Raw genomic sequence first — 25,261 nt, forward strand, 5'->3', positions numbered from 1 at the left:
TAAATTATCAATTTGTCCAGTTTTTACATTTCATAGCACACTAGTTATAAAAGTTTATTTTTTAATTTACCGATGTAGCTATAGTCAATACATTCATATATGGATTTATATAGGGATTCAGTTGGGACTTTTCATTTTCGTCTGAACATTTTTTGCTTTAATTTATATTAAATATCGATTTCCAATCATAAATATTATTAATTACTTAAATATTAAGTTTGCTTGCTATTTTCCATTATTAAGTTTAAGATCCAAATCACTTTTTATGCTGCTGTAAAATAAGAACTAATTAATGTACAGTTTTTTATCTGATCATAAAAATTATTCTCACTAGAGCAATTTATTTTTAGTATTTGAAAGGTGTTGAACTGAAATATTTAAATCTCTCGGTACGGTTGATAAAACATGAGTTAGTTCACGTAAAAATGGTTCCGTACTACATTTTTTAAATATTGTTTAGATTCTAGATACATATAAATACTTTTTTCCCCTGCCGGGCTGAAAGTGTCAACATTTGTTCCCTTCGTGCTTAACGTAGCTACCGCTTTCCGCTTCCGTCGAGCAGAAAAATAGTATACACACCACGGGAGCAAGTAAATACTGTCCCAGATCTCATGCTTGTGAATGAACATCAGGTCTGAAACATTCTTTACTTTTGCTTCCTAATTTAGTTAACAATGCTGAGCCGCTTGCTTTTCATGACAACCAATTCAATTTTTTCAAAAAGAAAAGCGCTGTGGTCAATTTAGCTGTCCCCTCCACCTACTATGACTGCCATGTTGACTACTTGAGGTCATCAGCGATTTTAATAATAACGACGGCTACGATTTTAAAATGTTTACATACTTGGTTCGGAACCTTAAATACATCATAAATGTATGCAATCATTTTTTTTTATGATATTTTCAAGGTGAAATGAAATTAATGAGTAGGTTATTTACCCAAAAAGTGTATTAAACAGTTAAATATTATTATTATATTTATGGGAGATTGAATGGTTTCAAATAAAAATATCTGATTGAAGTGTTATGAAATTATATTAGTAACTACTAATAGTACAAGATCCGAATTAAGGTCGACCTTCACCCATCTGTTTACCGAATGAAAGTTATTTTTTATGAAATGTAAAATATTTACAAATTTAATATCCCTGTTGTGGGTTGCCCTAAAAAATATGGTCCAGACAACTTTTAATAAAAATATCAAAACTTGGAAAGCTTGTAAATTTTATTTTTTGACTGATATTTTGTGGACAATCATATAGCACCGTATTTGCAATAAAATTATCTTTATTTATATATGTGAGGCAATGAATTAACAGATGAACGTAATTACTATTCACAACTTGTATAAATACGAAAATAGTGAACGAAAAAAGGCAGACAGCATAGCTGTTGCATATTCTTTATGGCTTTTACTTTCGAGTAGATCAATATTCGTTAGATATGCAAGTCTGAAAAATTTCAAAAAATTTTACTCTTGATATTTTCACTAAAAGTAGTCTTGACCACATTTTTTTAGGCAACCCATTGCAGGGATATTTGTTAACATTTTATATTTCATAAAAAATAACTTTCATTCGATAAACAGATGGGTGAAGGTCGATCCTAATTGGGATCTTAGACTATAATTAATTTTTAAAGGTTATTCAGATATTTGGATCTATAAGTAGGTATAGATTGAAAATAGAAAAATTTAGGTAATGTTTTAATAGTAATAGTTAAAGTAAATCTTTACAAAACGTTTATTGACTCACGCGGCTAAAATTACCTATTTACAAGGAAAACTTTTGCCGGAAAACTGGCTAGGAAAACTTTTGTCTGGCATAATTAAGTTTCAATACTATCTTTTTTTGCTTAAATGATTTTTAATTGCGTTGTTTTGATTCAAGATATATGACGGTAGCTTTTTTAAAGTCCCTGAAATCAAAATATATAAAAATTAATTAATTTAATTTATATTAATGAGCTTTGTTTTATACATTTTTACATTTTAAAATCGAACCATTTCGTCACAGTTTATCAATTTTAATTATAAAAGTGCATCATGCATAAACACTATTAATTTTGAATTCACAAATAATTTTTTTTTCATTTTGCATAATTGCTTATGCTCTGAAATGTCTAAAAAAAAGTCTCTAATTAAAATATTAGACAGTCTAGGTGCCCGTAATAATTGAAATTTTACTGGGAATTATTTATGCTTGTTCCAGCACATTTTTCCCTTCGCGAAAATTGTCGTAAATGGGACGTTCTCTTTGCTGTTGTCGCAAAAAATTTTGACCGCACGACAAGCTTTAAATTATGCAGGCGGCTTAATTAATTTCGAAGTTTTTTTAATGTTCAAACATTACTTAGTTTATCTTTATTCGTCGCAGTACATCGATTTTAGTTACAAAAGTGCATGCATGCATAAACAAATAACTGCAAATATTAAATATACAAATAAATTTTTAAAATCTAATTTTGCATTGCTTTCTCTCGGAAATGTCTAAATAAAATTATTTAATTAAAATATTACATTTAGTTTCTTATGCTTGGCCCAATATCGTCTTATGTTGTAAAGTTATAACATAATTCACCATCAAAATTGAAAAAATATAATTTTTTTAAAATTTGTTCCCCACTACCGTGCTAATACATCCTTAATAAGTCGGGCACAACGGTTTTTTTTTTGTTTTCAATAATTTATTAAGGATTTAACTTTAATTTAAATATTTTCTATTTAATTTCCATCGACTAGTTTTGGAGAAATCTAAGAAAACATATAATCCATCTACCGTTTTCCCATAAGACCAATGTTAAATATGCCCTACTTTTGAAGTCATTTATTACTTAAATAATCGAGCACCCCCCCCCCCCTTAAATTTTAAGAATTGATTTAGACATAGTCCAATTTCATATAAAAAAAATTAAGCCTTTTATATTCTTAAGGGATCTTGTACATCCTTAAGAGACAAGCTTTTATTGTTCTAAAAAATTATAAAAATAATTTTTTCTACGAGGCACTGATACACGACTGTTTGTAAAAGCTTGAAGCACTCCGATTCATTCTTGATATTTTCAGTTGAAATTGTCTCTACATATTTTACTAGTTTACAAATGAGTATGAGATAAAATAAATATTTTGATCTCAGAGAAAGGAAGTAAATTGGCGTGTTAGCTGGGAGTTGTATATGCTGTCAAGGTAAATACAAAATTTTATTTAAGAAAAAACAAAAATAAACTTTACAAATGATGATGACCTTAAAAAAGTGAACTCGCTATTGAATAAATAAAGAGCGTGAGCACATATTGAAGCGAAATTATAAGATTTTATTTTTGTCTGCCTATTGATGTATTGATAAAGAGGAACATTGGCGCGCGATAAATTAACGTAAAGATTTAATTATTGCTCGAGTGTCGGAAATGGAGTTTTTTGATTTTTGTTTTCCAACAATGTTTTGTTGCCTCTGTTTGTTAAAAGAAGTTTAAATAAGACAGCATAGAAAAAAAAATTACTTAAGGATGTACGAACGCCTTCTTCGGATTGCTTCAATAGCCAATTTAGATTCTAAACGGTAAAAAATAGAATAACATTTTAAATTAGAAAGTTGATCCCCATAAAAAACTAATAATTTTTTATTAAAAAATTTTTTTCGAAAAACGTTTAGCTTTCAGAGGAAATGCAACTTAAAAATAAGTCATTATTGCATTTAATAAAAGGAAAATACGCTTAAAGTTTATCGGCAATTTAGTAGGTCAATGGCATGGACACAACATTTTTCCGTAGTAAATGTGTTTCCTTTAGGTTTAGATTAAATGACATATATGTAAGTCGCATTTCCTTCGAAAGCTGACAATTTTCGAAAAAATGGATTATGAAAAATGTTAGTTTTTTTTATGAAGATCAACTTTTTAAAGTATCATTCTATCTCTTACCGTTTGGCTATTTCTCTTACCTTTCTAAATTGGCTATTAAAGAAACTCGAAGAACTAAGTCAAGTCTGATGTTAGAACATGATGTCAGCGCCAGACCAAGGGAAGAGCAAGTGGAGCAGGCGCTCTAGGCTCCAGGTTGCAAGGGACGCTAAAATGCTAACTGCGAAAAACAATTTCACAATTTAAGTAGTGATTATTGAAATAAAAGTGAATTTTTGGAAAAAAAAGGCTCCGAAAGACGATCTCGCTCTACCTTGATTTGTTGCTCTACCTTGAGTTTGATGATGTTCCACATCATCAAACTCTATAATTTTTGTTCAAGTTATTTTTTAATAGGTGACGCCTCTGACGAGATATTCGAGATGTCTATATGCAAATTATAAACACGCAACTTCGCATTCATAAATTTTTTAACAAGAATCGTTTTATTTGGTAAAAAAAAACTGTTTTTTGATTACTTTTAATCATGCATACGATATTATAATTAATTTTAATTTTGGTAGTTGCAAATTTCTTGCCACTTTGAAAATCAAAACACAAAAATCTAAAGATTCGATATCCATATATTCGACACCCATCACAAAAACTTCTTTCTTTTATTATTACACTTTTTAAGTAGAAACCTTTCCAATCAAAATGTTAAACAAAAATATAGGCATGGAAATTTTGCTTCATAGTAGGCTTCCGGTCTAATATGACGGTCGCCGTATCATAAAGCCAGCCATATAGCATTTCATTGTTATATTAATTTGTAAACATTAATTTATTTATAATATAATGATTATTATAAAATCATTTTTTGTGTGAGATAATATTTTAAGTGTGTTGAAACTAATTGTCTTATTTTTTTAAAAAGAAGGACAAAATATTTGAAGTTGAACATCATTTAGTCTAGGACATATTGGCGAACAAATTGTTGTTGACCTTTGAGAGAGGCCCTTAAAGTGTGCAGAAACATATTTTGAATCATATTCAAAAAAATGTGACTATTTTTACAAAGTATAAAATTTTGAATTTTTTCAAAATAAAAAAAAATTTTATAGTTTAAACGAAAAGGGACCCTTGTGATTTTTTCTTTTTTTTTTAAATATACTCGAATAATTGTTTTTAATTGTGAGTCAGTATGTCCCTGACTAATTGCAGTAGTACTTCTTTTTTAGCGTAATTGAAGGTTTAAATTTGATTATTCGTTGAATTTTGAAATAATAATTACACTATTTCTTAATAATGATTGTTTACAATGATATGTATTTTGGATTAAGATAAATAATTAATTGGCTTCGTCATAACATTAATTAAGTATGGAAATAAACTTTATTTATCTTCTTGTTGAGTAATTAACGACTTGCTCTTAGTCTCTTATCGTCAAAATAAAAGTTCGTTTAGCGGTTGGGTGATTAAGAAATTATACACCAAATGCTCCGTCCATATTTTTTAACCCCCGAACCAAAAAATGTGGTGTTATAAGTTTGACCGCTATTTGTGTCTGTCTCTCTGTCTGTGACATCGCAGCACCTAACCGGAAAAAACCGATTTTGATTTGTTTTGTTTCATTTGAAAACTAATTTAATGGGGGTGTTCTTAGCTATGTTTCAAGTGCGAGTTTAAGGTTCCGTACCCGGGACAACTAAAATATAGGCGATGATCTTCAAAATCGTTTCAGTTGGGAGAAGGCTCTAAGGAAAAAGGTAATTTAATGGAGAGTGTTCTTAGATACGTTTCAAGTGCAAGTTTTGGGTTCCGTACCCGATAAATTTTTTTGGGGGTTTTGCAAATTTTGTAAATTTCCATTTTTTGCTCTACAATCAACTAAACTGCTCTTTAACAGGATTAGAATATCAATAAATGTTGTGTTAATCATTATTTAAAAATTAGGTTTAAAAAAGTTACTTTTCATTCCATGTACCTATCTAATTTAATTACACTTCGTCGATCTAGTTTTTAATATTACCCACAACGGCTAATTTTCAAGAAAATCGTATAGAAATGTTTGAGAGTATCTAGTTGTTTTCTGAAATTTAATATCTTAATAATTGTTGACGCCAATTTATTATTTTAGTAAACCAAGCAAATTTTTTTAAATTGAAATAATTATAGTAATTTTAAATCAACACAATGAATCTGGATGGACCCTATTTCTAATTTGGAAGAGTATTTTGTATTTTTGAAGCAATAACCGTATTTGGTGTCCATTACATCAACTACCAGGATCGAAAATTCGAAAGTAATTAATTACCGTATGAACAAAAATTATTTATTGCAATTTAAAATGACTTAACACAAATTTCGGCACAAAAATTAAAAGTCATTTAAAATTAAAATATAAATAATAGAGTTTCTCAGAATAACTCACAAAAAAAAAGCTTTATATATTTAAATATTTCTTTTATACAAAAATTAAACTTTTCTTCTGCTGTTTATTTTCTATTTTTATGTTCTATGAGACTGATCTATTTTTATGTTCAAACAGGCCCTTCGACAGAAAAATTAAAATAAAAAATTTCGATGTAGTACCGACAGGAATTTTTTAAATTTTACTTTTAATAGGGAATATTAATGTATTTTTTTTATATTTTTAATTCATTGTTTACACCGTTATAACAACGTCAAAAATATAAATACTGCTTAAAATGCTGTATTTAAGTGTAAAAAATATTTAAAGTACATTATAATTTTGAGATATTTAAACGCAGTTTTTGGCGCTTTCTGTTGATAACGTATAAGTACGTGATCTGTCAATTGGTGACAGTTCAATGTATAATTTACACTTTAAAAAATGAATTTACAACACAGAATTTACACTCGTTATTATTAAGTTTTCTAATAAAAAGCCGTAGAATAGCATAATTTAATGAAATACCATATAAAATGTAAGTAATTAATATCATACAGTATGTCAACAAATTTGACAAGCCCGTACTATGATGTCACGTCCGTATAAAAATTTGAATTTTCGTTTTAGAAATTTTTAAATGCCCTCACTGAATTTGTACTTTTATTAATTAATTTTAAGTAATTAAAAAGTATTAATTACTAAAATAATGGTTTAGTTGAAATGTCCAGTTATTAAAGTTACGGAAGAAAAATATTTGAACCAAATTTAAATTTCATGAATATTCCCTATTGTGTTCTCAATCTCCTTAGGAATTTTCCCGGATAAATTAAAAAATAATATGTATATATTGTTTTAATTTGAAGATAAGTATGGAAAATTCTGATAATGTTTGTATTTTTAAATAATTTAGAAAATCTCATTAAGTAAAATTTCATAAATAAAGTTAATGATTTTAAAATTATAGAAAATTTTTATTTTATTTTCATATAAAATTAAAATTATGTAAAATTGATTAATTATATTGTTGTTACCAATTATGTGGTATATTTAGTAATTTTATGAAATGAAAAATAATAGAAATTGAATTAATTACATATCATACATATTATACTAATCGGATATATAGTTTATAACAAAAATGTTTAAATTATGCCTGATCTACACTAACATTTTCATAAATACAGTCAAACCTGGCTAAGTGAGAACTGGATAAGTGAGAAAACTTTATATAAGTGAGAGTAATAGCCAGGATCCGTCATTTTAAGCTCCCAAAACCTCTATTAGCGAGAAACAGAAACCTCTGTAAGAGAGAGTCGTTTTTCCCTCACGAACCTCCGTAAGTGAGACTGCTACTTATCTATACCTCTATAAGCGACAGTCGAGCTTTATTTATCTATATTATTTAGGAGAAATATTTACTACATTCGTACTTGCTGTGACTTGTTATTGCTGCGTACCTCTAAAAGAGAGAAACGTTACCCATGTACCTGCATTAGCGAGAAACTCGGGTTAGTGAGAAACCTCTATAAGCGAGAATGGGATTGTGCTCCCTTGAACGCTTATCCAGGTTTGACTGTATATCATTTTTACTTCAAATAATTTTAGGAACTCCATGATGATAGTACGGTAAGTACGAATTTTGACTCAGAATTTGCTAGATAATAGAAGCTCGAAAAAAGATTTTAGCATGAAAAATTGCGAATTTTTACCTTTAATAATGTTGACCAAATTTGAATATTTGGAAACAAAGGTTACACAGGATTTTGGAGAGCTTTTCATAATTGAGAGGCATCCAAATCAGAGTTCCGATTAATTTTTCCGATTGGAGACTGGTCTATTAATAAATTATCCAAACAAACAAAAATACCGGAACAAATTGTTGTACTCGACTGCATTAAGTATATACAAGCCATATAAAAATGTTTGATGTTATTTTACATAATAGAAAAAAAATGATCATTTATAGATAAGCGGTAGATAATCGTGCTTATTTGAATGAAGCAATAGTGTATATGTATGTGTCACCGGATTAAAGTAAAAATCGTTAGTTTTTAATAAATCTAGCTACATTGTAAAAAATTTGTTAAGATTTTTTATGACTTACTCTTATATTTAACTTTTGTAATTGTATAATTTGTAGATTGCCTGAAGAAGTTGAAAATAATTAATGAAACGTTGCAAGAATTGAAATAGCATAGAATACGAGGGTTAAACTTCTAATTACTTTCCTATAACTCCGATTGACTTTAAAATATGTCGGCAAGTAGATAAGATCCCAAGAAACAGAAGTTATATGCCAAGTGGTGCTTTTGTCCAGGAGTGGTAACCACCCCTTCCAGAGGTGGAAAAATATATGTTGAAAATAACAATAGAGAGATAAAATTTAAGCAAAAAGTGTCATTTAAGTATGTTTCAAAAAGTCAATACTTCCCGAGTTTATAACGATTGAAATTCGGAGTATTTAACATCAAATATTTGAAAAATTTGACGTTTTTTTGAAAAAAGTATATCAAAAACTTTTTAAAGTAACGTAAAAAAGTTGCGAATGAAAAAAGTTTCAAATCATTTGCACGAAAATTAAGGGAGTTATAATGAAAAGAAAGTGGAACTTCTTTTTTTATGTCTTATTCAGCACAAAAACTGATGAATTTACCACGGGAATTAGAGTTAATCCTTTCCGCTTCCAATTTGAATTTAAATGCAAAAAACTTTTTTGCATTTTAAATTACTGGAAAAATAATATAGCTACAAAAAAAAAAAATCTTGAAGCCAAAATATTCTGCAGTAAAAGTGCAAAATTTTTGAATTATTTAACAATTAAGACATTTTTTTTTTGGTTTTTTTCTGCTCGCTGCATTAAAAAAAGATTAAAAAAAGGATACGATATACTTTTTTCAAAAAACGTCAAATTTTTCAGTTATTTGACCTAAAATACTCAATCACAAATAACTCGGAAAATAGTCAGTTTGTTGTTCTTATATAGAATAACGTCTTATTCATGGCAAACAGCATTATACATTTCGTCTTATGCGCTAAATAACGATTTGACTGGTAAATATTATTATTTTATAAACTTACGAGAATAAAATCGTAATATTGAAGGCCTCAAAATTTATCGTCAGTTTATAACCTTACTAGATTTATTATAAACTAACGATTCGCACATTAATTCGGTTACATATATGTATTGTATGGTCACTGAATATTTTTGTACAAGTGTTTGTTAGTTTACCTGTCCGATGCTATGTAAAATAATACACCTTTTTTATAAGATATTAATTTAATAACAATTTTACTATTAATAAGCTATTTAAATTTAATGTAAAATAAAGTTATTCATTTATTGTTGTATAAGCAGTGCGCAACAAAACATTTATTGTTGAATGTTCGCTTTGCTTAATATACGCATAGTGATATTATTAATTAGCATATCGTGTAACAATAATTAAACATAATTTATTTAATGTGATTTTTTTTAAAATTTAATTTTATTAAAATTTTTTTTTATTGAAAATTTGTTTTTATTTTTTTTTTTTAATTTGATAAGTTTGTAAAATAATTTTATAACAATGGTTTTAAATAATCAAAAATTGTTAAATAATTGTAATAATGGTGATATAATAAAATTAAAAAATAATAAAGAAATTTTATTAAATAGTCATAATAAAAGTGGAAATTATTCTCAGTCAACTTTTGAATCATTAAAGAATCCGAAATGTTATGAAAATCTTGATGAAGGTAAATAAGAAAATTTTATTCTTGTTTTTTATAGATTTAATAAATATTTTTCACCTAAAAGGATGTCCTATAGACACTTTTGATCCTATTTGACACGCGTGAAATCGGGCTTCGATTGAAATTTTTTTAAGAATCTTCTTAAATATTTTTTATTGGGAAAAAATTTTTCTAAAGAAAAGCAGTTTTCCAGATAAGAATGGTCAATTCAATCGATTTGAAATTTGGATATGTTACAGGTACTCTATTCTATCTACCTTGGGTACTTTTATTTTTCAAAAATCCTGTTAATTTTTCCAGTTTTATTGCTCACACCCAAGTACTATTTCTTATTCCACTGTACCTGAAAATTGGGAAAATTAACACGATTTTCGAAAAACTAAAAAAAGTGACCTGGCAGGTAGAATATGAGTACTTATAACATATCCAAATTTCAAATCGATAGAGTAAAGGGTATAATCGTAGTGCTTGAAATACGATTGCAACCTTAACCATTTTTTTTTTTTTGGAAAACCTCTTTTCTTTATAAATTTTGTTTCCACCAATCAAAGAATGATTTCACGCCAATCCAAAATGTTTATAGAACAGCCTTGAGAATTGCTTAAAACTTATAAAATTAAAGTTGTAAATAGGGTAGCACGCAATGATCGCATTTTTAATTACAATAATACACGCAAAAAAAGTCAGTAGAAGTTTTTCAATTCGATATATCATTATCGATTGCTAAATATTGTCGTTTTTAATTTTAAAATTATCTTGATAATTATTATTAAAATTGGAATTGTTTATAATAAGCAAAGTTATAGAAAATAAAATTTACTACAATTTATCATCTAATCAATTTTTATGTTCAGTTTTTTAACCTAATACAAAGACTTAGGTTTGGGTTACATTGCAATTGAAATTTCCTTTTTAAAAATGTCATCATTGAATTTCTGCGGGTATTTGTGTAAAATTTGAGAAAAAAATAATCAGTTTTCTTACTCAGGCCAGTTTTTTTGTCCAGTTTTGGTATTCAGGCCAGTTTTTATTTCCTGTTCGACTTACATTCAGGTACAAAAAGAACATACTCCATCAAAAGTTATGTGAAACATTTTCTAAAAAATTTGTTTCTGGTTTTTTGGAATCTACATGATTTGAAACGAATTTTAAAGCAAAAAAAAAGATGTTTTTCCGAAAATTGACCCTTTTTACTACTTTAATATTATATAATATATTTGGAATCAAATAAATAGGCTCACTGTTGGAACCAACCCACAAATTTCCGTCCCTCTATCTTTTCTAATTTTGGAGAAAATGAAAACTACTTTTGCCCTAATTTTCCCATTCGTGGCAAAACAATGATATTTACGAAATAATGTTTTAAACTTTTTTTGTACATTTTTTTTATAAGCAGCATTTTTAGAAATTAAACTATTTTCTATCTCTTAGGGTTTAAGTACATGGCCTGATTGGCCTATGTTGTTTGCAAACTCATGCAGTAATTCTTTACGGGTTGAATACACTAAAAAACTTTCAGAAAAATTATGTTTGTAGTATCGATATTTCTAAGCTTTAAAAACTTGGGACTAAACTTAGTATATTCTGATATATTTCTCATAGATAGGACGACAATATATGAAAACTCTTTTTAGCATCGGTATACGTTAAAATAAATAAATATTTGGCATAGTACGAAGCGAAATAATTTCCTACCCCACGAAACTATGAATATTTACACATGACGACTGTACTATAAACATAAATTTGAATTGTAAATTTTTTAATTATTATAAAAATATAAATTAATTAATTGTAATTATTTCTGATATATAAATAGTTTCAAATTGGTAAATTATTTTTAAATTCGCACCTTGGAAAGAATTTAGAATCAAAAATTTCTCAGCTTTTTACGAACTAAACATTTAGCACTGTTGTATTACATAATTATTTTTATTTTATTCAAATTGATTTAAGATCAAAAAACTTGATTGACCTTCATTACACGGATTATCCAAATATTAAAAATTTGGAAAATTTGAAAATTAATCAATATGGATTGATTTCAACTGCGTCATTCAACATAAATAATTATCTAAATCAATGCCATGAAATAAATAAAATTATACGTTGCCAATCAAATCAGATTAACTAGACAGCGTATACTTATTGCTTAAATTCGTTAGGAAATTTACATTTTAGGCACAATATTTTTCGATTTTAAGTTTAAAAATTTTTTAAATATATTTTAAGGTAGTACGAGCGCCAAGGCAAGTTTGACAAGTTTGAACTTGAATTTATTTGTACCTAATTATTTTCAATTTTAATGATGAATTTTGTTATAACTTCATGAATTTAGACGAAAAATAAGAATTAAAATTTTTTCGATAACAGTCTTGGTTTTCGAAATATCGAAAACTAAATAACTAAACAAAATTTTCAATTTTCGATACTTTGAAAATTACTCCTCATATCGAAAAATTTTATTTTTATCAAAATTGAAAATAAATATTTTTTTAAATTTGTGTTCCTACGACTGTGCTCATACATCCTTAATAAGTCGGGCACATGGGTTTTTTTTGTTTTGAATAATTTGTTAAGGTTTTAACTTTAATTTAAATAGTTTTTTGTTTAGATTCCACGACTAACGAAGTTTAGATAATGCCTCCTTTTTTTTAGATTTACCTATGAAATCATAGGTATTGCCTAATACCTATGATTGCTATATTGACTGCTTGAGATCATTATAGTGATTTTCTGAATTTTCATGATAGAATTTCTGACGTTTTGACATTAATTAAGTACTTCAAATTTATTACTGTACTATTATTATATCATCTACCAAAAAAATAATTTGCATTTTATGTTAGTGATCTAACATCCTTTTTAAAAAAAAATAGATAATAATAAGCTTTTATTTAATAAATTTATTGAAGAACCAATGGATCATAAGTACCAGTGCGGAACTGAATAAATTATTGGTTATCATACTTTATGTGAAGGTTAAATTTTTTTTTTTTTTACTTACATCATAATAGGCATATGATTGAAATTTAGATTGAATATTTTATAGGAAAAACTCAAGAAAAAAATAGAAAAATTTATTATAAAAATAACAAACAACGCATAGATAAATTACATACATTACTCAAATTTTACCCATAGTAAAATTAGCGCAATATACCTACGATTAAAAAATTAATATATCACAATAAAAATTTGTTTTGTTTTGGTTTTTTAAAGTTTTTAATTTATTATGGTAAATAATGGAATAATAAACTATTGTAATAGAGGTCAACTTTAAAAATAGGGTATTATCTATCGTTAGTCAAAAATAAATCACGAAATTTGAAAAAAAAATTAAAATTTATGTAAAAATATACTTAAATATTCTGATTTCGAGTCATAAAAGCACTTTTTTCTTTTAAAATATTAAAATTAAAAATCGTAATTTTTAAACTGTATATCAATTGACCTAAAACGCGGGTAAGCCCTGCTGTGATGTCATAGCGGTATGAGTCATAGATCATCAATTAGTTCAGTGTAGACAGCTGGGTATAATATATACACAGATAATAAGTATTTATATTTATTATAATCAGATGTCTATGAATATATCTGTCCAACTTATTTGTGTTATTTCGTGTAGTGATATCCATATTACGTCATCAAATTGGATGCCCGCGTTTTTGACAGTTTAAAAAAGGATTAAAATTTAATTTAAGTTTTTGGCAAGAAAACGTGTATATTTTTCCGAATTAAATTTTCGGTAGCTTTTGATTAGCAAAATCAACATTTTGAAGTACTTTTTCAAAAATAGTGGAATACCCTTGGATCTTTTTAAAAGGTTTTCGAAAAAAAAAAGAAGATAATATGATTCATATCCTTAGTCACGTGAATACGATATTAAACTCTTTTGTAAATCGTTTGTAGTATTTATTAAAAACATCGTATGATCTATATTGGATTTATAAAGAATGCAACAAGTAATTTTTTATTGTACCTATTTAATTTAAATAATTATTATAAACAAAAAAAAATTATGCTGACAATTATATAAAAATATTATGACATTACCACGTGAGTTATTTATTGTAAGCTATAGTATTGTACTAACATGAAACTAATTAAAAGTATTTAAATAGGTAACTAAGTTTTAAACATTTTCAGTGTGGCTAAACACCCGGTGCCAGCATGTCTGTCTATCTTTCATAAAGAAATATTTTTATAACTAAAACCTACGTTTAATTTTTTTGTTACAAAAATTAGAATTTAGTAATTTGCTAAAAAACTTTTTTTAAGACAAGTGAAAACAAACAATTGACTGAGTTAATTGTTGAAATATCATGCCGTGTCAGACCGTGTTGATTACTATTGATCACATTACACATACATACATGTCACACATACATAACTGATATCCCCATATAATACATAATATACAATTTACGCCTAATTTGCGCCCTCAAACAAAAGTTGTTTATTTTTTTATAAGGAATATTTTTTACATTTAAACTTTAATTCTATCTCTAACGGTTTACAAGATGGGTCCTATGGACCCAACACCCAATTGAAATATGTTGCTCATTTACAATCTCGACCTCACTTTTTACGTCCTGAGTACGTTGTAAAAATTTCAGCTTGATATATTTTTTCGTTTTTGAGTTATCGTGTTGACAAATGAACAGACGGACAGACTACCGGAAATGGATTAATTAGTTGATTTTATAAACATCTATACCAAAATTTATTTCATAGTATCAATATTTTTAAGCGTTACAAACTTGGGACTAAACTTAGTATACCTTGCATATTACATACATGCATGGTATAAAATATACCCCGCCATATTTTCGATTGGAAAGGTCGATCTTTCATAATATATAAATATATATTAACTGCGTGTGAATATAGTTTGCCTTGGCCCATCAAAAATTCAACTCGAGCTATAAGAACAAATTAATCTTTGTTATTTTCAATTAAACTCATAAAAAATTTACATAAATATTGAAGGAATATTCAAGAACAATATAGTCAAAATTATAATTTTAAATTTTATTAAAAAAAATAAAAAATCATAATTAATTGTCATAGTTATAAATTTTAAATTAGTTAATATGAGAATTTAATGCAATATATACAGGGTGTCACAGGATTTATGAACGCCCATGTTGAAACTATAATAAAAATTAAATTCTAAGGTGAAAAGTTATCTCCCATTTTTTGATCTGATGCACGAAGATAATTAGCTATTAATTAAAATAGGTAGCCAATCAGAAGCGCGCTACAGTGGCAGACAGTGTTAAAAACGTACGTAAAAAAGTACAAGTGTGTGAATTTGTAGAAGGTGTGGATGTAGGTATGTGCATCGGATCAAAAACTAAAAGAGAATTTTTCGTCTTTAACATATATTCTGATGGAACAAGGGCGTCCTTTACTCCTGGGACACCCAATATATTTTCTTTGTAACTATTAAATATAATTGGTAAAATATTATCATTTACTTTAGAAAATTAATAATTTACATACAATCAAAACGGGAAACATATTGAAAATTATACTTTGTATAATTGTTTTTTTATATCAAACCTATATTTTTATATCACTTGACCTATAATAAATAAAATTGACATAACAGTTAAAAAGGAAATATAATTTTCCCGTAGAGAGAGAAAAAAAAACAATCAAAAATATAATAGTTCAAGAATTTTTTTTTAATTAAAGAAATAATTAATTAGTTTTAAAGGTTCGTGGTATTTTTTTAAAATTTATATTAACTGCTCTTTTAATCCAGGTATCATTTTGACGACTGTGTCACACGTGTTTCTATACATAATATACATCCGCGGAACCCTGACTGTTTGTTCGCTAACTCCTTCTAAACAATACAATGGATCTTGAAACGATTGAAATGTAGCATTCTATAAGCGAATGAAAATGACGGTTTTACTTTTTATTAAATTTAAATTTTGGTGCGGGACTTTAATTTTTTTGAAAATAAAATACAGCTCATGTTACGTACTGATAAGATAGCATTCTATAGGTGAACTTTAGGGAATGAATTTCAAAAAATCCTTTCTTAAATGACACCTACAGTATAAAATCAATATCCTCTCGAAATTTCAAACTTGTATCATTAGTGATTTAAGCTGGACGTTGATATAATCAGTCGGGACATTGTCTTTTCCCCTTCAAATTATTCTCCCACTCCTTTCAGATTTTAAATAATATATAAAAAGAAAAAAATTTTTTTTAAATCATCAAAATCGGATCTGCTATTGAGGACTTTCGAGTAAAAGCATTCATTGATGCGACTATTACTGAAGATTAATAATTAATTTGTTTAGGGCAATAATTGTTTTAAGTTAGTATTCAAACTTCTTAAAAAATACAAATTTGGTTTTGGGAGGGGGAGCCAATACCCTTCCTCCTTGATCCTCACTTATTATGAAGAATAAATTTTCAATTTTGGCTAGGGCTCTATCTTTTATCTGTAATGAGCAAAGCTCTACTTTTAAAAGACCTCGGAAGTTTTAGTATACCTCATAGTAATGACTTAGTACAGAAAAGTTGTACGCACGCCATTTTACTATTTAATGTCCGAAAAAAATGATCGTAATAATAATACATTATTATTATGTTATCATCATAATAATAATCATTTTCATTATGTACATAATTTTAATTCAATCATTTTTATTATGTACATAATTTTAATTCAATCATTTTTATTATGTACATAATTTTAATTCATATTAAATAGTAAAACGGCGTGCCATATATTTCCATTATGTACATAATTTTAATTCAATCATTTTTATTATGTACATAATTTTAATTCTCTATTTCCATTATGTACATAATTTTAATTGAATCATTTTTATTATGTACATAATTTTAATTCTCTATTTCCATTATGTACATAATTTTAATTCAATCATTTTTTTTTAATCTAATTCAAATAAAATTAACTGATTTATTATTATGTATCATCATAATAATAATACATTTTTATTATGATGATAACATAATAAAAATGTATTATTATTATGTATCATCATAATAATAATACATTATTATTATGATGATACATAATAATAATACATTTTTATTATGTTATCATCATAATTTTAATTCTCATCTCTCTTTTCTCATCTTATCTTATATCAATCTCTCTTTTACTAAGATTTATTTTACAAAATATAAAATATAAAATATAAAATTTCTGATTGAAAAAAAATAATTAATTAATTTTTTTCTCGATAAAAATTAGCCTATTAAATAGTAAAATGGCGTGCCATAACTTTTCAGTACAATTTATGCTTGTAACATTTTTAATTTTAAATTCTATTTTTCTGAGTTGCAGCTCAATCTCAAGTTAAATTGAACACCTTATACATTTGATTCACAAATTCTAAGGTCTATTGGAAGGTTTTTAATTAATTTTATTTTCATTAATAACTTTTTCAATTGAAAATAAATTGTATTATCTAATATTTTAATCAATAGGTATTGAAATTTTTTTTTTTTTTTTTATAAATAATATTGATTTAAAATGCAAACGCTATTTATAGTTGGAGGTTTCCACAGTGTATCATAATAAAAAAAAAAATGACTTAGGTAAATCTAAGAAATTTTCGTGCACAAATAACTTGAAATATAATTATCCAAATGTGATGAAGTTTGGTATATATTTTCATTACCGAAACGGAGAACCATAAAAAGTTTCTATATATTACCATAAAATAAAAATAAAAAGTTATAATTATTTAGACTTTACGATAAAAAAATTACTGTTTAAGGATGTACGAGCGCCAGGGCAATTTTAGATAAAAGAATTGACTTTTTTTTTATATGAAGTTGGGCCAAGTCTAAATCATTTCTGAAAATTTAAGTGGAGATTGCCCGGCTTCAAAATTAGGCATATTTAATATTTGTTTTATGTTAAAACGGTAGATGGATGATATGTTTCCATAGATTTCTCCAAAACTAGTCTGTGGAAATTAAAAAAAAAAAACTATTTAAATTAAAGATAAAACTTGAATAAATTTTTGAAAGCAAAAAAACCCGTTGAGCCTTACAAATTAAGGATGTATAAGCACAATCGTGGAGATGCAAATTTTAGAAAAAATATTTATTTACAATTTAAATGGTGAATTATGTTATAACTTGACAATATAAGACGAAAAGTAAGATTACAATTTTTCGATATCTGAAGTAATTTTCAAAATATCGAAAATTGAAAATTTTGTTTAATTATTTAGCTTTCGATATTTCGAAAACCAAGTCAAATATCGAAAAATTGTATTCTTATTTTTCGTCTTCATTCATGAAGTTATAACAAAATTCATCATCAAAGTTGAAAATAAGGTACAAAAATTTCAACCACTAGTCTAAAATTGCTTTGAGCTACCTTAATAATGTTGTTTTCTTTACATAAGCTCAAAATATTTGTAATCAAATAATAATAAAAACATAAATAATAATTTTCATCGTCGATTTACACTTAAAACTATAGTATCTACCTAGCCATAAATTTACCTTACTTTTTTAAATACCTTACTTTTTTAAATACATCGAAATATTAAAAATGTATTAGTAGATCATTTCTACTATCAATGAGTGTGAGAGAGTACATATACATTAAGCAAAATGTATAAGAAAGATGCTATTAGATATCTGCTTGTATGCTTGTATTATGTGCAGTACAATAGTAGCAATACAAGCATACAAGCAGACATATAATAGTATCTTTCTTATAGGCATTGCTTTATGTACTTTCTTACACTCATTGATGCTGTATTTGAAATAAATTACAAAACACTTTACATATTTAAATTTTAAACATGTTTTTTAAATGGAAATAGCTGTGTATAAAAAAAACCATTAATATCAATTCTTTACGTTACAGAAATTTCGGACATTTTATACCGAATGCAAGATTATGGATTAGATCATGAAGATATTGTTAATGAAACACCAATACAAAAATTTTTTTCGGGTAAGCTATCTAATGATTTAAATTACACTATTTTTAATTTAAAATCTTATTTATTGCAATAATTTTAGGTAGTACAATATTTATAACGGGAGGAACTGGTTTCTTAGGAAAAATATTAGTGGAAAAATTATTACGCTCATGTCCAAATTTAAAAACCATATATTTATTGGTGCGACCAAAGAAGGGTAAAGATATGAATACACGACTTGAAGAAATTTTCGATGATGTGGTATGTTTTATAAAATTAGAAATCAAATTAAATAATGTATTTAATTAATTTGGAAAAATCTAAATAAAAATATTTATGAAGTATTCTCTATAAATGTGATGGGTCGCTGGTAAACTGCGCAGAAATTGACAGAAATAAATTCACGATAAAATTCAATATTAAATCAAATTAAAAATTATTTTCTAAAAGTTTGTCCCTAAAAAAGTATTTTTTTTTAAATTTTAAATTGTTTGTATATCAAATATAGTGTAAATATCTGGGATGTGGGTCAAATTTAACTTGTTAGATTTGATTTGATTTGATGATGAATACGATGGGTTTTTCCATAATTCAAGAACTATTAAATTTACATACTGCCATACAAGAGACTGATCAAAAATTTAAAATTATAATTTAACGGAACTTCTAAATACTTCTATTTCCAGTTCCGTGTGAATGCCCTTTAATATTTATACGTATATAAATAAATATTCATATTTGATTTTTATTTTATCTATTGACATCTTTAAAAACTTGTTTTTGGGACATTTTGAATACAAATGTGGGTGTGATTTGCCATTTGAGTAAAATACAAAAATAGAAGATAAATTAATTCAGAATGAACATCAATTAATAATAGTACCTATCTAAAACCTAATTAAAAAAAAAGGTTAAACTTAAATTAATTTTTGGTATTAATTAAAATTCTATGATTTTAGATCATTAAGAATTCCTCAATTTTCATAAGATTTTTGTGATTAAATTTCCAAAATGCAAAATAAATTATTTCTTTTTGATTTTAATATAAACAGTATTTAAAAATTAAATGAATTTATTGCTTTTGTTAAAAATTCCATGATATTGGATGAAAAATTTAAAAATGAAACTAAATTTTTAGGTCCTTTGGGAATTATTGAACTAAAATAAGATATTTGTGATGAAAATTCAAAATTAATTATTTTATTTACTACATTTTAACCAGCTAATAAATAATAATAGTATTGAAAATTAAAAGTACACAAAGAAAAAATGAATTCCTTACACCACTTTATTTCTTTTCGCTATAAGAATTTGGTTTTTCCTTTCAAATTTTTGATTTAACAAAAAAAAGTTATTGGTTCAAAAAAAATTTCTTGAAGCAAATGAATAGTGAAGTGGTTAACTCCTCTTCACGCGAGTCCAATTTGCAGCTTACTTAATATAGGGTTGCTATCTCCAAGTTCCGGGAAGTCGGGAGATAAACCAGAAAGGTCCATTCCATTCCAAATTTAAATAAAGATTTTTTAAGTAATTTAAAATAAAAGCAGCTCAGAAATGTTGAATTTACCTGAATATGAAACAAATTATCAAAAAATATATTTTTTTACTGAATTCAGGAGAATTTATGTTGATATGGGGAGTCGGGAGAGACTACACGGGAGTCTTTCAACCAAATCTGGAGAGTTGGCAACTCTACTTTACTCGTTGTTTCTTTTACTTTCAATTATTCCAAGGTCTCTTCTCAAATCTAAATTATGCCAAATAGACATTCCCTATAAAATTAGGTAGTTTGTTCGTATTGAAAAAGTTGTATATATATTATTTATAACAAAAATTTTATTACAGGTATTCAAACGATTAAATAAGGAACAACCAAAAAGTCGATATAAGGTAGTAACTATAAATGGAGACATGAGTTTACCGGGATTAGGAATTTCCTATGAAGATAGAAAGTTATTAACAAATGAGGTAATTTAATATGAATGATAAACACAAAAAGTATACAATTACTAGTTATTGAAATAAAATTATCCAATCTTAAGCAAACTTTTTTTAAAACTAATTGGAGCATGATGAAAACGAACTTCAATAATTCATTGAATTTGGTTTTTTTTCAGATATCAGTTATATTTCATTGTGCGGCAACTGTACGTTTTGATGAAAAATTAAAATTAGCTGTAGCAATCAACGTAAAAGGTACAAATGAAATAATAAATTTAGCAAATGAATGTACAAGTTTAAAAAGTATTGTACACGTATCAACTGCGTATTCACATTGTTATTTAAACGAAGTCGATGAGAAATTTTATGAGAGTGATATGCATTATCAGAAATTAATTAATTTTGTTGATAATAAAACTGATCGAGAAGTCGAAATGTTAGCAGAAGAGTAAGTAAATAGTTTTTTTAATTTGTCTCTTTCTTAAAGCCCGTATATAGCACGGATAATTAAAGAGTTCTAACCAAGGTAAATTTAGAAGTTTTTGCGCGTCAATATCTCCGAAAATAAGCTTATCCATGAATTACAATTTTTATGTTATGTTTATTTGGGGTTTCGATACAATAATAATTTGTTCAAGTCAAATTCGTACACGAAGAGTTTCGTACCATAGTACAAGATAAAACACTTTGTACTTTTTGTTAAATATATTTTGTAAAACAATAAAAAAGGTATAGAACCCTAAACTCGCACTTAACCGGTTATTTATTTTGCGAAGCCATCTATGATTATAGAAAGAAGCTATCATTGTAAATTACAACAACTATTATTGCCCTCTATGATTATCGACAAATACTATTTTTGTAATGCCATCTATTATTATAAACTAAAAACTACTCATATATTTTTCATTATTTCCAGTTTTCCATTATTAATTTTTAATTTATAAATATTTGTGTTATGACGGCATTAGTAATACACACTTCAAAATTTCAACTGTCTAGCTATTGCAATTTATGAGATGCAGCTCGGTGACACAAACAGGCAGGCAGACAGCGAAGTCTTAGTTACAGGGTCCCGTTGATTACCCTTCGGGTACGCCAATTTGAAAACGTTTATTTATTTAAATACTCGGGTAAACCTCCTAAAATTTTCAGAATTGATTTATTATTATTTCAACTTCATATATAAAAAAAATCAAGCTTTTGATTCAAAATTGCCTTTGGCCTCGTGCACCCTTAATAAAGTGTGAACGTCAAGTTTACAAGACAATATTTAATTATGTCAATTTCTTGCTTTATGGCACACATTGATAATATGAATTAAAAATATTTCAGTGGACTTGTTTTTGGTAAATATCCAAACACTTACACATTAACAAAAGCTGCAGCAGAAAATCTTGTACGTGATCGATGTGAAAAGTTACCAATGTGCGTTTTTCGACCAAGTATTGTTATATGTACATATAAAGAACCAATTCGAAGTTGGATAAATAATTTATATGGTCCAACGGGTGTTGTTGTTGGTGCTGGCACTGGATTATTACGCACGTTACAATTGGATCGAAGTAAACGAGCAGATATAGTTCCTGTTGATTTTGTTGTAAATAGTATGATTGCTTCAGCGTACGAAACGGCACAAAAATTCGATAAAAATGCGTAAGTAATTTAGTGTAATTGAATATTTGGCATTTAATAGAACCGCAGCTTTGTTAAGATAAATTTGGTTATCCCGGCGTATTTCAAATATTTCTATACTAAAATATGCGCTTTTTAAAACCCCTTCCAAAGACATTGATTCAAAAAGCAAAACATCATCAACGAAGGGTTTTATAGCCAAACTCTATTTCTCGGCTGATTTTTTAATTTACTTTTTTTTTGTAGGCCAAAAAGAGAAATTAAATTATATAATTATACAGCCACAGACAATTCAATTACGTGGAATGAATTTTGTGAATTAAGTCGTCGATATGGTGAAAATTATCCAACAATTCGTGCAGTTTGGTATTTTTGTTTAGTAAAACAAAAATCGAGTTTTTTCCATGTAATATTAACATTTTTATTACATTTTATACCAGCATTAATTGGTGAAATTATTTTAAAATTATGCGGAAGTAAAATAAGGTACTTTCATATTTTTTAATTTTCCGAACACTGAGTTCGAGTTGTTATATACATTTAAAAATTCCAACAAACTCGTCGTCTCAAAAGGCCTTTTATTTAATACTAATAGAAGCCTTGAAAATTGAGTAACGGGTACAATAAAACACGTACTTCGCATTACAACTACAATCCCCATATGTATTCATAACAATTTATATTATTTCTATATTCCCCCGTATCGAAAAACTGCGAAGAAAAAGATCATCAGCCATTTTGGTTGTATTTGCTATACAGAATTTGGAAGAGTGTGCTTGAATATGAAAACAAACTAAAAATTGAAATTTAATCTAAAATTTCTTTACAGTTTATTAAAGGTTTATAAAAAAATTAATAAATTTGCTGATGTAATTGCATATTTTGCACTTAAAGAATGGAAGTTTAAAAATAATAATGTCCAACAATTATGGAAGAGTTTAACACCAGACGATAAAAAATTATTTACATTTGATATGAAAGAATTAGATTGGACAAAATTCATGGAAACACATTGTCTTGGTTTACGAATGTATTTAGTAAAAGATGATTTAAGCACATTACCTCAAGCTCGAAAACGATGGCAACGGTACAAAATTCAATCAATTTTTTACTTTTTATTTGATTTTTAAGCTATTATCTTTTTTTTTTTTAGATTGTACTACTTGCACCGATTTGTTCAAATTGTATTCTTCGTTATGGTATTTCGATTATTATGGGCAGTATTTTCAACTGTTTCAAATAAATTCTTTTAGTTTATAAAATTTAATTTAATTATTGATAATTTGTGAATTGTGTTTAATATATTTAAATAAATTAATTTTTATATTTAAATGATAGGATTCAATTTCCAATACTCACCTTTACGAATTTACTTAATAGAAAACTTAATACTTATTGAATATTTGACCGATATGTCTTCTAATGTTAGTTGGATGGATTGATATGTCTTTTTCAATATTGACTTAAAATGGTCATTTGAACACTCTGTGTGAATTTCAGCTTTTATACTTTAACGTTAGAGAGCTCGGGCACTGCGCCCCTGATTACCTGCTACCTACCGAAAGAACCGTTAGTCAAAGTTTGTAGCCCCCAAAGATTGGTCCCTACACCAGTGAGAATACGCAAAAAAAATTTCAGCTTTTATACTTTAACGTATGTCTGGCAGGCGCTGGCTCTTACTCTAAGTGTCAACATTTCTATTAATATATCACTATTATCAATTTTAAATGACGTCAAACCAACCTTCGTGTAACGTCGTGTGTTTCCGGATCGTTTTCGCCAATTTGAATTTTAATGATTTCCATTGTCTGTTCTCTCGGTCATATGGCTTCAAAAAAATCGGGGAAAAAATTAGCCCATTTATCAAGACATTTACTTTGATTTAAAAAAAAAGAAAAAAAAATGTGAAAAAGGTCTACTATCGACAAACATTGGCGGACTGCCTAAGCGCGCTGAATCAAAAATAACTCTATATATATATTAAATAATATGAATAAATATCGACCATTCATTCGTAATTTTTCGTCACGATTCATTATTAATTTTTTAGGTTCCGGGGTGCAACTTTTTTAAATTAAAAAATTCATTCTTTTGATCGAATGAGAATAGTAGATACTTTGAATTGATGATGGTTCATTGGTTAAACTACAATATATTAAATTCTTATTTAAATCTCTTTCACTTATCTTGAATAATTTTTTCTTGGTTCTCAACGAACAGACATATTTATTCTTTTTTAAGGTGATGAAACATCTCTTCGAAAATTTATATACAAAAAATACACGTGCGAAAACAAAAATGTGAAAATTATTAAAAAAACATTTAAAAATTAATATTTTTATATTTCTTTTATATTATTTTAAATATAATTTTTTTTTATAACAAATTCATTTTGTAAACATAGAAATTTTTTCTGTCAAGTAAATATTTTTTTTTTGTTGATATAAAAAGCTTTAAAAAAAAATTAATATTAAAATGTCTGTACGATCAGATCATAAAAACAATTTCTAAAAAAATAATAAGATTGAGATTCTTTAAAATACTCTTTTCAACCTATTTGAGACAAGATACTTAGGATAATAAAATAACAGATTTATCTTCTAAAATATCTATCAACAACACTTAAAATTGTGCAATATTCCTTTGTAAAATTCTTGATTACAAACTACAATTAAATTTAAATTGAAGTGCTCTTTTGCAACTAACAATTATTGTTTGAACCTCAAGTATCTAGTTTAGAATGGGAC

At 26.6% G+C, this 25,261-nt stretch overlaps 1 protein-coding gene across 1 annotated transcript; it reads left to right on the forward strand.

Annotated features, from left to right (window-relative positions):
* The first annotated feature begins 9,864 nt into the window (after positions 1-9,864).
* On the forward strand, positions 9,865-23,772 carry LOC123297524 (fatty acyl-CoA reductase wat-like). The gene is made up of 9 exons (XM_044879218.1): positions 9,865-9,993; positions 18,881-18,970; positions 19,039-19,199; positions 20,784-20,906; positions 21,056-21,327; positions 22,215-22,535; positions 22,761-23,000; positions 23,344-23,601; positions 23,668-23,772. Exons 2-9 carry the CDS (start codon positions 18,904-18,906, stop codon positions 23,765-23,767), a joined length of 1,542 nt encoding a protein of 513 aa, XP_044735153.1. The 5' UTR covers positions 9,865-9,993; positions 18,881-18,903; the 3' UTR covers positions 23,768-23,772.
* The last annotated feature ends 1,489 nt before the right edge of the window (positions 23,773-25,261 follow it).

The sequence above is a fragment of the Chrysoperla carnea genome, chromosome 4 (genome assembly GCF_905475395.1).
Source record: "Chrysoperla carnea chromosome 4, inChrCarn1.1, whole genome shotgun sequence".
Lineage (NCBI taxonomy): Eukaryota > Metazoa > Arthropoda > Insecta > Neuroptera > Chrysopidae > Chrysoperla > Chrysoperla carnea.